At 34.9% G+C, this 13,605-nt stretch overlaps 1 protein-coding gene across 1 annotated transcript in view; it reads right to left on the minus strand.

The window, feature by feature from the left end:
* Nucleotides 1-3,539: 3,539 nt before the first annotated feature.
* The window catches only part of LOC144227813 (uncharacterized), a 311,366-nt gene continuing 301,300 nt past the window's right edge, over nucleotides 3,540-13,605 (minus strand). The window contains exon 5 of the mRNA XM_077759569.1: nucleotides 3,540-4,033. Within this exon, the coding sequence (XP_077615695.1) occupies nucleotides 3,893-4,033 (141 nt within the window). The 3' untranslated portion in view covers nucleotides 3,540-3,892. The remainder of the gene's footprint in view (nucleotides 4,034-13,605) is intronic.

Below are 13,605 nucleotides of genomic sequence, written 5' to 3' on the forward strand. Positions count from 1 at the left end.
TAATTGTATATAAATCCAATTATATATATGTGTATATATACTATATATAATATACAATTGTATGAGCACTAAGTGAGATTTTTAGAAATCTAAACATTCCTTGGACATCTATCAGAAGTTTTTAATGATGTTACACAGAGAGTGGAATGATAAAATGTTTGTTTCATGAAGCTCCTGTATTCCAGGATAGAAATGTGATTGAAGGGAAGCAGTATGGGAGAAAGAACTAAAGAGGAGTTTACTTTGGCAGTTATTAAACTGTGAAGGCAATTTTGGTTTGATGGTCAGGTAAGAACAGAGGAAAGAGAATGATTCTCAGAATCCAGTCCTCTGTACATATAAGATATTGCTTTAAATGAATTAGGGAACAGAGGAAACACAGTATTTACAGAGAAATAAGATAATTTAATTTTGAAAATGAAGGAGTTTGAGATGCCTGCTATAGATATAAGAAGGAAAGATCAAATGTCAGCAACAAAGTGGGTTGTGAGCTTATTAAAACCATTTCCATGTTGTTTGCCAGTTTAATCCAAGGCAACAACTGAGGTCATCTGTACAGCATACTAGGGATGTATAAATGAAGCGGGTATATCAGGTAACAGGATAGCTAAAGACAGATGGGTTCATAGGTGGCCAAGTAAAGGTGAGAGAAGGGGCAGAAAATGGTGGTATAAAATATCTGGAAATACATTATGGGAAATACAAATCTCCCCATGAGCTCAGAGATAAGGGTACTGAAATAGGAACATAACCCCTTTCCCCAAAGAATAGAAACTCTCCACATCTTGGAGGATGTGACTCAGTGGATCAATGGCAGGGCAGTAGATCAGAAATTCACATGTTATAAAGGGTGAAGGTCCAAAAAACTCCCTATCTTAGCACTTCGGATTTCATCAATTGAAGGAGGGAATCTTTAAAAGTACCCAAGAATGCAGTCAATTGTCCCTACTGGAATTTTTGATCTAAGCAAGAATATTTGTTTCTCATGGACTTGGGGGATGTTAAGACAGCACTCACAGTTCATTCAATGATGTTTTTCTTTTCTTTTTTTTCTTTTTTGTAAGCACGATCTTGTGTCTTTCACTTCTTTATTTACTCTGCCACAGGGCTTTGCAGTGACTTATCTGTATATTATCTGAATAAATAGTGAGCATGCTTAGCTCAGCTATACCCCTCTTCAACTTGAGAGTGAGTCTACCATATGAATTTCCAGTGCTTTATTTTATTTATTTATTTATTTTTGTATTGGGATTCCCTCCTCAGAGGGAGTCTTGTCTATCAAATGAGACCTTGACTGGATGGGTATATAAGTTTCCTGAGACTGCTGTAAAAAAGTACCACAAACTGGGTGGCAACAGAAATTCTTTGCCTAACAGTTCTTGAGGCTAGAAGCTGAAATCAAGATGTAAGCAGAGTAGGTTCCTTCGGAGAGCTGTGCGGATAAATACAATTTATTCTATGCCTCTTTCCTAGCATCTGGTAATATCAGGGGTTCTTTGGCTTATAGGTGGTGTTCTACCCATGTCTTCATAGTTTTCCCTATGTACATGTCTATCTTTGTCTCTAAATTTCCCCTTTTTATCAGGACATCAGCCATTGTATTAGGGCCCACAGTAATGTCCTCATTTTAATTTGACCATATGCACATACCGTATATCCAAATAAAACCACATTCGTGAGCAAGGGTTGGAACTTCAACATTTTTGGTGGGAGGATAACTAAACCTATAAATGTGGGTAAGTCTGAATAATGCTGGTGCCCTTCAGTCTCTCAGACATGAAGCTATATTCTCTAGCTTAGTTATAAAAAAGATTAATTTTTGGCTCTTATATGTATATTTGCTACTTCTCAGGTTGTCCAGAAGCCATGTAGAGAAAGGTACTTTTTATTTATTTGGCCCCTTCAGAGTTTACACATGTGGGAGAAATAGAAATATAGTCTGCAGGACTCTTAGGATCATCACAATGGTAGGTTAGAGCCCATTAGTAACAGTCACAAGAACCAATTCCTACATCTTAAAGAATTTTGAAAGCTAATTACTAAACACAGTTGTTAATTAAATCATATAAACTTGACATACAAAATCATCCCTTCTCAACTGTTTTACTGTTTTCTTACTATCTATGCTTTGAGGATATTTGTCTCTATTGTATTTATGTGGAAGAAATACTATATAAGGCTACTGATGTGTTGATACTATACATCTCTTTCCAAATTTGCAATCAGTGATGTCATAATACTAATTTGAAATGGACAATGGAAGGCATGTTTACTCCACATAAAGAGGCAAACAGTACCAATCAGGAGTTAAGTTGTCATTTTGATAAATCCCTAGAAATAGTGTGTGAGAAAATGTTGAGAATGCACATTAAACTTAAATATGTTATCTCTATAGCTGATTGACATGGACATTGTAAATAGCAAAAAAAATTAAGAAAATAATTTTCCAATATTCTAACACTATTCTAATTAAACAAAGTAACCCCTTGGATCATTGACAAGTGAGTTTATTTCCAACACATATCTGCATTATCTCACTTTTATTTTACTCCTTAACATAAACAAAAATACCAGCCAACACTCACATTGAAACTATGCTTGAAGAATCAGTTGCTAAATCTTTACTAGTCCATCATAGAACAGTGAGGAATGAATGAAAGCACATTTAGAATTTTTTTGTAAGAATCTTGAGAATATAGGTGAATTGAAAGATGTGCAGGTAATGTCATTTTGTTGCTTTGTTTTTGAACTGGAAAAGATTTAAGAGGTTTAAATATTCATTGGAAATATGTGTGGGGGAAAAGAGGGAGACAGAGAGGAAGGGAGGAAAGCCTGAGTCTCACTATGAAGAAAACATACTTGAAGAGATGAGAGCCATCCTATGTAATAGTTGAAGACTCTGCCATGGAAGTTGGCGGCAACTCTTCCATCCTGAGAAGAAGACAGAATGAGATAATGGGTGCAGGTATAGGCAATTTATTTATTTTTAATGGTTTTTTAAATTTATTTCTGAGAGAGAGACAGAGAGAGAGAGAGAGAGAGAGAGAGAGAGAGAGAGAGAGAGAGCAGCGTGAGCAAGGGAGGGTCAGATAGAGGGAGATGCAGAATCTGAAACAGGCTACAGGCTCTGAGCTAGCTGTTAGGACAGCACCCGATGTGGGCCTTGAACCCACAAACCATGAGATCATGACCTGAGCTGAAGTTGGACGCTTAACTGACTGAGCCACCCAGATGCCCCGGGATAGGTAATTTATAATTGGCATTGCAGTACATTGAGAGAATTCACACCTGGTGCTTTTATACTTTTCTACCAAATAAGTTTATTACTGAAAGTTTAAAGAGAATTAAGTAAAGCAAAGGACTTTAGATCTAATAGAGTGGTTTTGAGTTACTATGAATAATAGTAAAACTGAATATTGAAGTGAAGTAGGGATTGGAAGTGTTATGTAGGGCTTTGAGGAATCCTATCAGCTTGGATATTATTCAATAATCTGCCTATACTGTTTAGTCCAATTAAAGCTGAAAAAAAAGTCAGAAAATTGGGTTGATAAAAGTTTGTTTTTTAATCAAAATAGATGAAGGGATTCATATCATTGAGAGCACTAAGGATGTAGTATTTAAATGACAAGATCCTACTGTCTAGCCTGAGGAGAAATAAACAATCATAAATTCTGCTGCCTAAGGACCAGGTGATACCAACAAGGTTAAACTGTTCCACTTCTTTCTTTCAGTGCATCCAAACTTGTTTTTCTTTGTTTTGCTGCAACGAAGTGCTGGAACTTATCCAGAAATTTGGACCACAAAGGTTCTCTTATTCATAGATGACTTTGCAAGTCAATATTCTGCAGGCGCTCCCAGATCCCATCCCAGAGGGGCCAGAACCGGTTCAGTGTCACGTAGGTGGCACAGCTGGTAAGGAAGTCTGTCTGCCTATTTCTGGATGCATGAGCAGGTCAAGACTCCTCCGCAGTCCACGGTCTAGGAAGCTGCGTCCCACAACCCAAACGGAGGCGTGTCTCTTCATGGATGGATGCTGAAATTTTAATGTTTAAAGGTTTATTTATTTTTGAAGGTGCCAGTTATTTTACTAAAAAAATTAGTTCATTCGGGATTAGCAGAGAATTGTAATCAGGACAAGCAAGCTATGGACAAACCAAAAGCAAATCCACATAACAAAGGAGATGACACTTTTTTATACAACAGAAGGGAAGTTGAGAAGGGTGTTATAAATAAAAGACTCCGTTGGAGTAAACTGGGAGTTTGAAGTATAGAGGCTTCACATTGGATGAGTTGTAATAGTCCATCATTTTTCTTCCTCCAGCTGGGAAAGCAAGGTCTCTCTTTCCTGTTGGCTTTACAATTGACAAGAGAGGTTGGGCGTGAGATCTCCCTGGTGGCCTCCCAACTTCATTTTAAATGAAATTTTCTTTTAATTTTTTTTATTCCTTTTATTAATTTTCATAAATGGGAGCCCCCCGAAAACATTATTGAGACTTATATCTACATAATGCATTACAAGAAAGGGTTTTCTCTTTCTTTTTCCTTTTCTCTTAGAGTTATTTTTCAGAGAAAGAGTGCAAGTGGGGAAGGGGCAGAGAGAGGGGGAAACAGAAGATCCAAAGCGGGCTCTGTACTGACAGCAGAGAGCCTGCTGTTGGCTTGAGCCCATGAACCTGAGATCATGATCTGAGCCAAAGTCAGACACTCAATTGACTGAGCCACCCTAGGCACCCAGGAAAGAATTGTTTTTTTTGAGTCTTATCCATATTTTATTTTTAGTGTTATTATTTGCCAAGGAAATCACTAGTGTCAAAAAACATATTTTTAATTCCTTTTCTTCATGGTTTCCCAATTTTTGTCATATTTAAGAAAATCATCTCCTTCTGACAGACTCATTTCACTTAGCATAATACACTCTAGTTCAATCCATGTGGTGCAAATGGCAAGATTTTATTCTTTTTCATCATCAAGTAGTATTCTGTTGTCTGACATTCCATTGTCAATCAAAAAAGATATATGAGTTCACTCACATGTGGAATTTGAGAAATCAACAGATGAAAATAGGAGAAGGAAAGAAAGAATAAGACAAAAACAGACAGGGAATCAAACCATAAAAGACTCTTAAATATAGAGAACAAACTAAAAGTTGCTGGAAGGGCGGGTGGGTTAAATGGGTGACAGGCATTAAGGAAGGCACTTTTCACCATGAACTCTGGATGTCATACAGAGATGAATCACTGTGTTCTACTCCTGAAGCCGAGGCTATACTGATTGTTATCTAACTTGAATTTTTAAAAAAAATCTCTATCAAAGCTATCTATTAACATTTTAATGTTAATTTTCCTTTTTATTTTTAGTATTTTAATACCTCACTCTGAATGACATGGGAGCAACATAGGTAAAAATTTGACAAGAGGCTATATGTAATGTTTTGCTAAGAAAAAAATGTCACTTCTGAATGGATATATCTTGAAACTTTTTTGATTTGTTGACATTTTGGGAAGAAACAATTTGGTTTCATATAAACACACTGAATGTTTCAAATAATGGGTGTATTTGCTAAAAAAACAAAATAATGTCTATATGGAAAATACAATTTATATTATTGAAATTAGAATAACTGTATTTAAAACATCTGAGTTTTTCAGTTCTAGCATAGGGATACTTTATGTGTGTATATATATTTCTATTATACACAAATATAAATTTACATTATATTTTGTTTATAAATATACTGTAGTAGACTGATGTCTGGACAGTTGTGTGATATATGTATTATTAATACTAATTTTAAATTTCCACTTCTTTCATGAGAAAAGTTGGTATAAAGTGTATATTAGGAAACACTGCAAAAAATTGCAAAAACTAGGCATCAGGGAATATGTTGAGACTATGTCATGAGGAAATTTCACTCCTTCGTTGTTTTTATCCATATAATTTATACTGTCTGAAAAAAGAAAGATTAAAAACTTCAATAGCTGGGGGCGTCTGGGTGGCTTAGTCGGTTAAGCGTCCGACTTTCGCTTAGGTCATGATCTCGCGGTTGGTGGATTCGAGCCCAGCGTCAGGCTCTGTGCTGACTGCCAGCTCAGAGCCTGGAGCCTATTTTAGAGTCTGTGTTTCCCTCTCTCTGACCCTCCCCTGCTCACGCTGTCTCTCTCTCTCTCCTAGAAATAAAAATATTAAAAAAAAAACTTCAATAGTTGATAAGTACACATAGTTTCTAGGATTATCACCAAAATCAATGAAATCATATGAACAACTAACATATATGTTTGAAATTAGAATTTTTTAAATTCAGAATCGTATCTCCAAACTTTCCCTCAAAAAGGCACTATTGAGCCCACTGATAGCCAGTATTTGTATAAAATCACTTTTACAGAATATTTTTGACATTCTTTTTCTTCTAATTGCTAGCTGATATAAAGGCAAATAAGCTTTAATGATAAATGGGATATAATAAGAAACTTCCATTATAATTTCTGCTCCTAAAACAATTATTGTATTTTAATAAATATGCTATTAGAAAATTGCCTCCTCTATTATATAGAAAATAGATTATGAGTAAAATAACCATTGTTTATTATTACTCTACCATTCTCTTGTATTACAGGAAATTATTGACAAGAATTATGAGTGCCGTTTGCATGCTGATTTTCATTTATTGGATACATTTTTCTGACCATAATATTCAGTTTGTCTAAAAGACTAAAATCATTACAATAGTTTATATCCATTTTTACCTGCAGGTAGCAGCAAAATACTTTTAACTGAGGACAATTACCCTCTCTGCTATCAGGATTTTTATTGTAAAAAACATGCTTACATGCAGGATTCCAATAACCCTTAAGATACAGTTACTTAGGGTTTTCTTTTTCTATATGTTTATGCAAATTGATTAATAACTAAATTAATGCTTTTATTTGTGATTTAATGAAACAACTTCAATCTCACCTTGGAACTTCATAGAAATGCAATTCTTAGATGTCCCCTTAGTCTTACTGTGGAAGGAGAGTAACATACTGCTTAACAGGCCTTTCAAGTGATTCTGAGGCAAGCTAAAGTTTGAGAACCATGGAACTAAGTCAAAGCTGTACAAAGGACTTTCTCTGATTATGAAAATGTCCTATGTCTATTTTTTTCAATCCAGTAGCCAGCAGTCACATATGCCTACTAAGTACCTGAAATGTGGCTAATAACCAAGGGGCTGAGATTTAATATTATTTGATTTTAATTTATTTAAGGTTAAAAAGCCACATGTGGCCAACAGGTATTCTTTTGGACAGCACAAGTCTGAATGAGTCCACAATTTCATGTGACTAGAACGGCAGACTAGATTCTAAAGGAAATAAGCAAGCTTATTACATCTTTTCACCACTATTAGAACCTGGTGGTTTAATTTACTATAAGAAAAAAACTTAACCCATTCTAATTTTGATCCTAAAAAAATAACTATAATGGTGGAATCAAATACCTTGGCAAAATTTGTGAAGTGAAATGGATTTAACAATGTTTGCATTTTTTACCAAGAAATGTTGTATCTGAGTGAGGCAGAAAGTTCAGATGATGTACATATCTGCTATAATCCTCCCTCCTTTAGTGAGAATTGGATGAATGAATGTGATGGAATTATGTTCATGGTTAGATTACTTTTTATGTTAAAGATAAATGGATTTTGTTGATGTAATAAACATCTCTATGCATTTGATAATAAGTTAATTAAAAGGGAGAAAATCCTGAATGGGCCTATCAGGTGAGCTTTTAAGGGTCATAAACCATAAGCAAGTATGATTTGTCATTGGTGTGCAAGAATGGTTCAAAACATGAAAATCAATGTGATACACCACATTAAAAGAAAAAAAACATAAAAATCACATGATTATCTCAATAGATGCATTTGACAACACCCTTTCATAGTAAAACCTCTCATGATAAAAAGAAATAGGGGCGCCTGGGTGGCTCAGTCGGTTGAGTGTCTGACTTCAGCTCAGGTCATGATCTCAGGTTTCGTGGGTGCAAGTCCCACATTGGGCTCTGTGCTGACAGCCAGCTCAGAGCCTGGGTCTGTTTCAGATTCTGTGTCTCCCTCTCTCTCTGCCCCTCCCCTGTTTGTGCTCTGTCTCTCTCTCTCTCCCAAAAATAAAATTAAAATTGTTTTAAAAAATAAAAATAAATAGGTACAGAAGGAGTTTACCTCAACATAATATGAAAAGCCTGCAGCTAATATCATACTCACCAGTGGAAAACTGAAAAATTTTCCTTTAAAACTAGAAACAGGACAAGGATGCCCATTCTCACTACTTCCATTCAACATAGTAAAGTTTTAGTCAAAGTAAATAGTTAAGAAAATGAAATAAAAGTCATCCAAATTAGAAAGGAAGAAGTAAAATTATCCTTGTTCATAGATGACATGATCTTACACATAGAAAATTCCAAAGAATATATCAAAACAAAACTGCTAGAACTAATAAATGCATTCTGTAAAGGCGCATAAAACAAATCAAAACACAAAACTCAGCTGCATTTCTATAGAGCTGAAACAGACTATCCAAAAAGGATATTAAGAAAATGGTACCATTTGCAATAGTATCAAGAAGAATAAAATGTTTACGGATAAACTTACCCAAGGAGGTGAAAGACTTGTAGGCAGAAAATAACAAAACACTGATGAAACAAGTTAAAGAAACAAATCAGTGCAAAGACATCCATGTTCATGGATTAGAGACTTAATATTGTTAACATGTTTATGCTACCCAAAGATATCAATAAGATCAATGCAATCTCTTCCCTGCTCACGCCTCTCTCTCTCTCTCTCAAAATAAATAATAAATTTAAACAAAATAAAAGATGTTTATTCTTCTCAAATTGACCTAAATATTTAAAAAAAAACAGCAACTTTATCAGGCTCTTTTGTGCTAAAGATTTATACTAATAAGAAAGAATTTACATTAAAGTATAATTTAAATTCTAGTTAGGAATTAGAGAAAACAATTAGTTTCTAAAGATGTATATTTGTTTTGTCCCAGAATACAACAGAGACTATACAGAATACAAGCTTTCTTTAAAGAAAAATAGTCATAAAAACTGAGTATTAATGAGGAAATGGTCAAAAGACAACTTTGGAGAAATCAAATAAATAGGGGTTAAGGGCAGTGGGTGTGGACATTCAACTTCACCACTGCCTAGAGATGCAAGGGGTAAGGGAGATAACTTTAAAGCACTCAGTAACTGTCCAACACACACTAAAGCACCTTATGCAGAGTTATCCTTACTACTATCAATGTTGGAAACAAGAATGAAAGCATAAGAGTTTTATGAAGTCTGAGATTCACTTTTGTCAGCTCTGTTAGGTTGAGGAAATAGAAAAAAGCAATGGAACAAGGCCATTTGCATTAATCCAAATCTATATTCTGTCTAAATAATATTTTTAGTGAAAATAATTTTATTAGCCATTATAAAATTTCCCACAATTTATCCAAATAAGTTTATCCACAATTCACCAGAGAAAATAAATCAGCATTTTGACAGAAGGCATTCTGCATGATTTTATTCATACTATTCTATTTAATCCAATCAAAATAATTACAAATTATGAGAGTATATTTTGAATTTGAGGCCTCGCATTTGAGAATAACTCTTGTTTTATTTAGTTTTTTTTTCATTGTATAATTGAAGACTAAGAATTAACTTATTTTGAGTGGAAAAGATTAAATGAGGAAAATAAAAGTTTTCTTCCATTATGAAACCATTTATCTTCCATAGCTCAACGCTTGCCTATTCCAAGAAAAGCCAAATGTCCTTACCTTTTTCAGTAAGGCATTAATACCTGTTGTGAAAAACCTTTATTAGCGCTAATTGTTCCAGCAGCAGTGAATGGGAAACAGCAGGCCCAGGGTTGTCTGTGACTATCTACAATAAAAGGAAGTTCTACACTTCATGGGCCTCTAAGCATGTGGCTAACCTTCCTGATTACAAAAGGTACAGAGTGCCATTAAAAGGCATCGAGACTTCCTGAAGACAATTATAAAGGCATATAACATCTGTTCTCAATCATGGGCGACAAAAGAGAAAATGCGCACCACATGATATGTTACATACAACAAAGAAGTCCAGCTGTGTGAAGAAAAGCATGTGAACAGGCAATGGCCAAGCAAGAACAGTGCAAAGTAAGCATTGTTACAATGACAGTGACCCATGGCGATCTCTTTGAGTAGCTCTGTGGTGCCAAGCTCTGTTTGTTCTCCCACAAAAAGGACCACCTGGGACATCCTCAATTATTGGTACTGTTCATAAAAGAGTACTATTTACCAGACAATTTAGGTTTAACATTTGAAATGACAAATTTCAGAAAAGCTACATGGGGGCAAAGCATTTTCTCAGCCCTTTCTTCTAATTGTCTAGGATGGAAAATACCTTTGTCTCCTTATAGAAGTCTATGCCATTCCAAACCATTTTTACATAATACAAAATAGAACCAAAATAGTCTCATAATAAATGTCAATAGGAAAAATTAATTGTGGAAAATAATGATTGGAGAAAATTCTGCAACTGTTTCCACCACTGGCCCTACCACTTCCTTCTGTCTCTCATCCTTCTTGGGCTTCAGCCAACTTTCTCCTTGCTGTTTTTCCAACATAACATGTGCCTCCAACTGGGCCTTTGTATATGGTGTTCTGTCCACTTGGGATGCTATTCACCCTGTTAGTTATCCACATCTTGGTTCCTCCTCACCTGCATGTATTTACTAACATTGCCATCATAGTAAGGCCATTTCTGAAAAGCCTCATTAAAATCGAACCCATCCCACACCTTTCCTGCTCTTCCTGGTTTATTTTTTCACATAGTGCTAACTAGCATACAACATAATATCTTCTTAGGAATTAATTTTGTATATTAGTTATCTTTTCCTGGAAAAGATAAGCTTTATGAAGTCAAGATTGAAGCTCATTTGCCCAGTGCTTCCTCATCAACACGCACGTGACAGAAGTCAAAACTATCTGTCAAACAACTGAATGACTATGATTTTCTAGTTTTATAAATTCAACTGGGTAGTAAAGAGTTAATCCAGCAGATTTGGGGTGCTCAAACCCTACTTATTTCTTAATGTTTATTTATTTTTTAAATTATTTTTTAATGTTTTATTTATTTCTAGGAGAGAGAGAGAGACAGCGTGAGCAGGGGAGGGTCAGAGAGAGAGGGAGTCACAGACTGAAACAGGCTCCAGGCTCTGAGCTGGCAGTCAGCACAGAGCCCGACGCGGGGCTCGAACCCACGAACCGCGAGATCATGACCCAAGCAAAAGTCGGACGCTTAACCGACTAAGCCACCCAGGCGCCCCATCAAACCCTACATATTTCAAATAAAGGACTGGCCCTTATCTTGCTTACAAGGGAAATTAACAGTGAGTTCTCTAAAATATCCTGCCAGATAAGAATGTCTCTGTATACCTGAGACATTAAGCCACACGGGTGGTTTATGCTAACATTGTAACTTACGGTGAACATCTATGTTTGTTTAGTTGGGATCTGAGGCCATTCTGTCAGTTTGACATCTGGAGGATTGGAGTCCAATAGGTTACGTCATTAACATGAGTATTTCATGCCTCATGATGACCTTTAATGAAAACGCTGACCTCAAGGCCCAAGAAGGCCTGAGCTTCATCGTTTGACAGCACTTGGCAAATGTCATCACACATTGTTGCTATTCTCTACTGAGTCAAAGACAGTAGAGGTCAGAAGACAGTTGTTACGTGGCACCTAGTTTCTCCTACACTATGCCATATACACTTTTGTCCTTTGCTGATTTTAATCTGTATCCTTTTACTGTAATACACTATTAACTGTAAGTATAACAGCTTTCTGGAATTGTGTAGGTCTTTCTAGCAAATCATTGAACCTAAGAGTGGTCTTAGGGACCTATGAGACAGTAATAACATCAATACTTGGATAAAAATGACTAATCCTCATTTTGTTGTCAAACTATGATTTTTTTTTAATTTAATATTTATTTATTTTTGAGAGAGAGAGAGAGACAGAGCACAAACAGGGGAGGGGCAGAGAGAGAGAGAGAGGGAGACACAGAATCCAAAGCAGGCTCCAGACTCTGAGTTGTCAGCACAGAGCCTGATGCAGGGCTCTAACTCATGAACTGTGAGATCAGGACCTGAGCTGAAGTCAGACACTTAACCACCGAGCCACCCAGGTGCCCCCAAACTATAATTTCTTATTTATGAAACTCAATGTACAAGATCCATTCCATTAAACTTATAAAATTTAGGTTCATTTATGTGAATAAATAATGGTCTTCTCTGCAAAAATAGCAATACACTGAATTTCGATAAATATTACAGTCATTAATAATATAGATATGAGTAGTACACTATTAATATAATTAATTTATTGTTTCCATTTCTGACACTGAAATGGAAATTCTGACACTAGAAAAAATAAATGTAAACTTGCATGGTCCCTCAAAATTAATATAAACCACACTTTATGAAAAATAGTGCATATTACCATTTTCCCCTGTTTTGAATAACTGAGAACCAAAATGGAAACATGCACATAATCAAAAATATAAGCCATGGGTTTGCAAATATAATTTAGATACATACAATAGATAACTTATTCACAAATATACAAGACCACATCTTTCTTTCAACTTGTACTAATGTAATGTGACCACAGTATCCCTATCAGTGATAATGAATTTAAAAGAAACTTGAATGCTCTCTAGATATCATGACCACATACATCCCCTTGATTACCTTGGATTCTTCACATATACATAAAAATCCAATCAACTATACTTTGTATATCTCTATGATACTCATAAATTTGCTAAGTATATTTGATTTTGTTGAATTGCTTAAAAAAAAACCTTAAATTTTATAGCACACTGATGTTGTACATGTGTGCATGCATTAGAGGAAACAAATATTTTTGACAACTTTGAATTTTATGCATTTTGAAAAAAGAAAAGAAAATACCTTTGATAATTATTTGAATTAGAAATGGAAATGCAAACCTCCACTGATCTTCCTTATTCCAAATTTCCTATTATATACCATAATCACCTTAAGTTTTTGCACTTAACTATTTCCCATAAAAAAGCTGAAGAAATTATTATCATTTAAAGCTTAGTAAAAATATAATGTGTGAGAATATTATTTAGCATTAAGACTATATAATTTTTACATTTAGTATATTGAAGTAAATATACTACATATTCAACACTAAATTACTAAGTAAAAATAATACTAAATATATACAAATATGCATAAATATATTCACATATAGCAGTAGAGAGAGACAGACATATATACATTTCTGTGTTTGTGTATGCATGTGTGTATCCATAAGCAATATATTTAGTAAACAGTATATGTATTAATTTAGTATTTTATATATAATTATATATAAAATATATTATACACACACATGTACACACTTGGGTGTACATGTGTGTATCCCCAAGTAGAAGTTTTAGAAATCAGGGGAGAGAAGAATTTCATTACCATTGTATGGGGGCAGAACAGTACTAATATTTAAAGGCAAAATTTTAGAGACTAGGACTCCTGTAACATACAGACAGTCACCTCAATGA

Source organism: Crocuta crocuta, unplaced genomic scaffold (assembly GCF_008692635.1).
Source record: "Crocuta crocuta isolate KB4526 unplaced genomic scaffold, BGI_CrCroc_1.0 scaffold183, whole genome shotgun sequence".
NCBI lineage: Eukaryota > Metazoa > Chordata > Mammalia > Carnivora > Hyaenidae > Crocuta > Crocuta crocuta.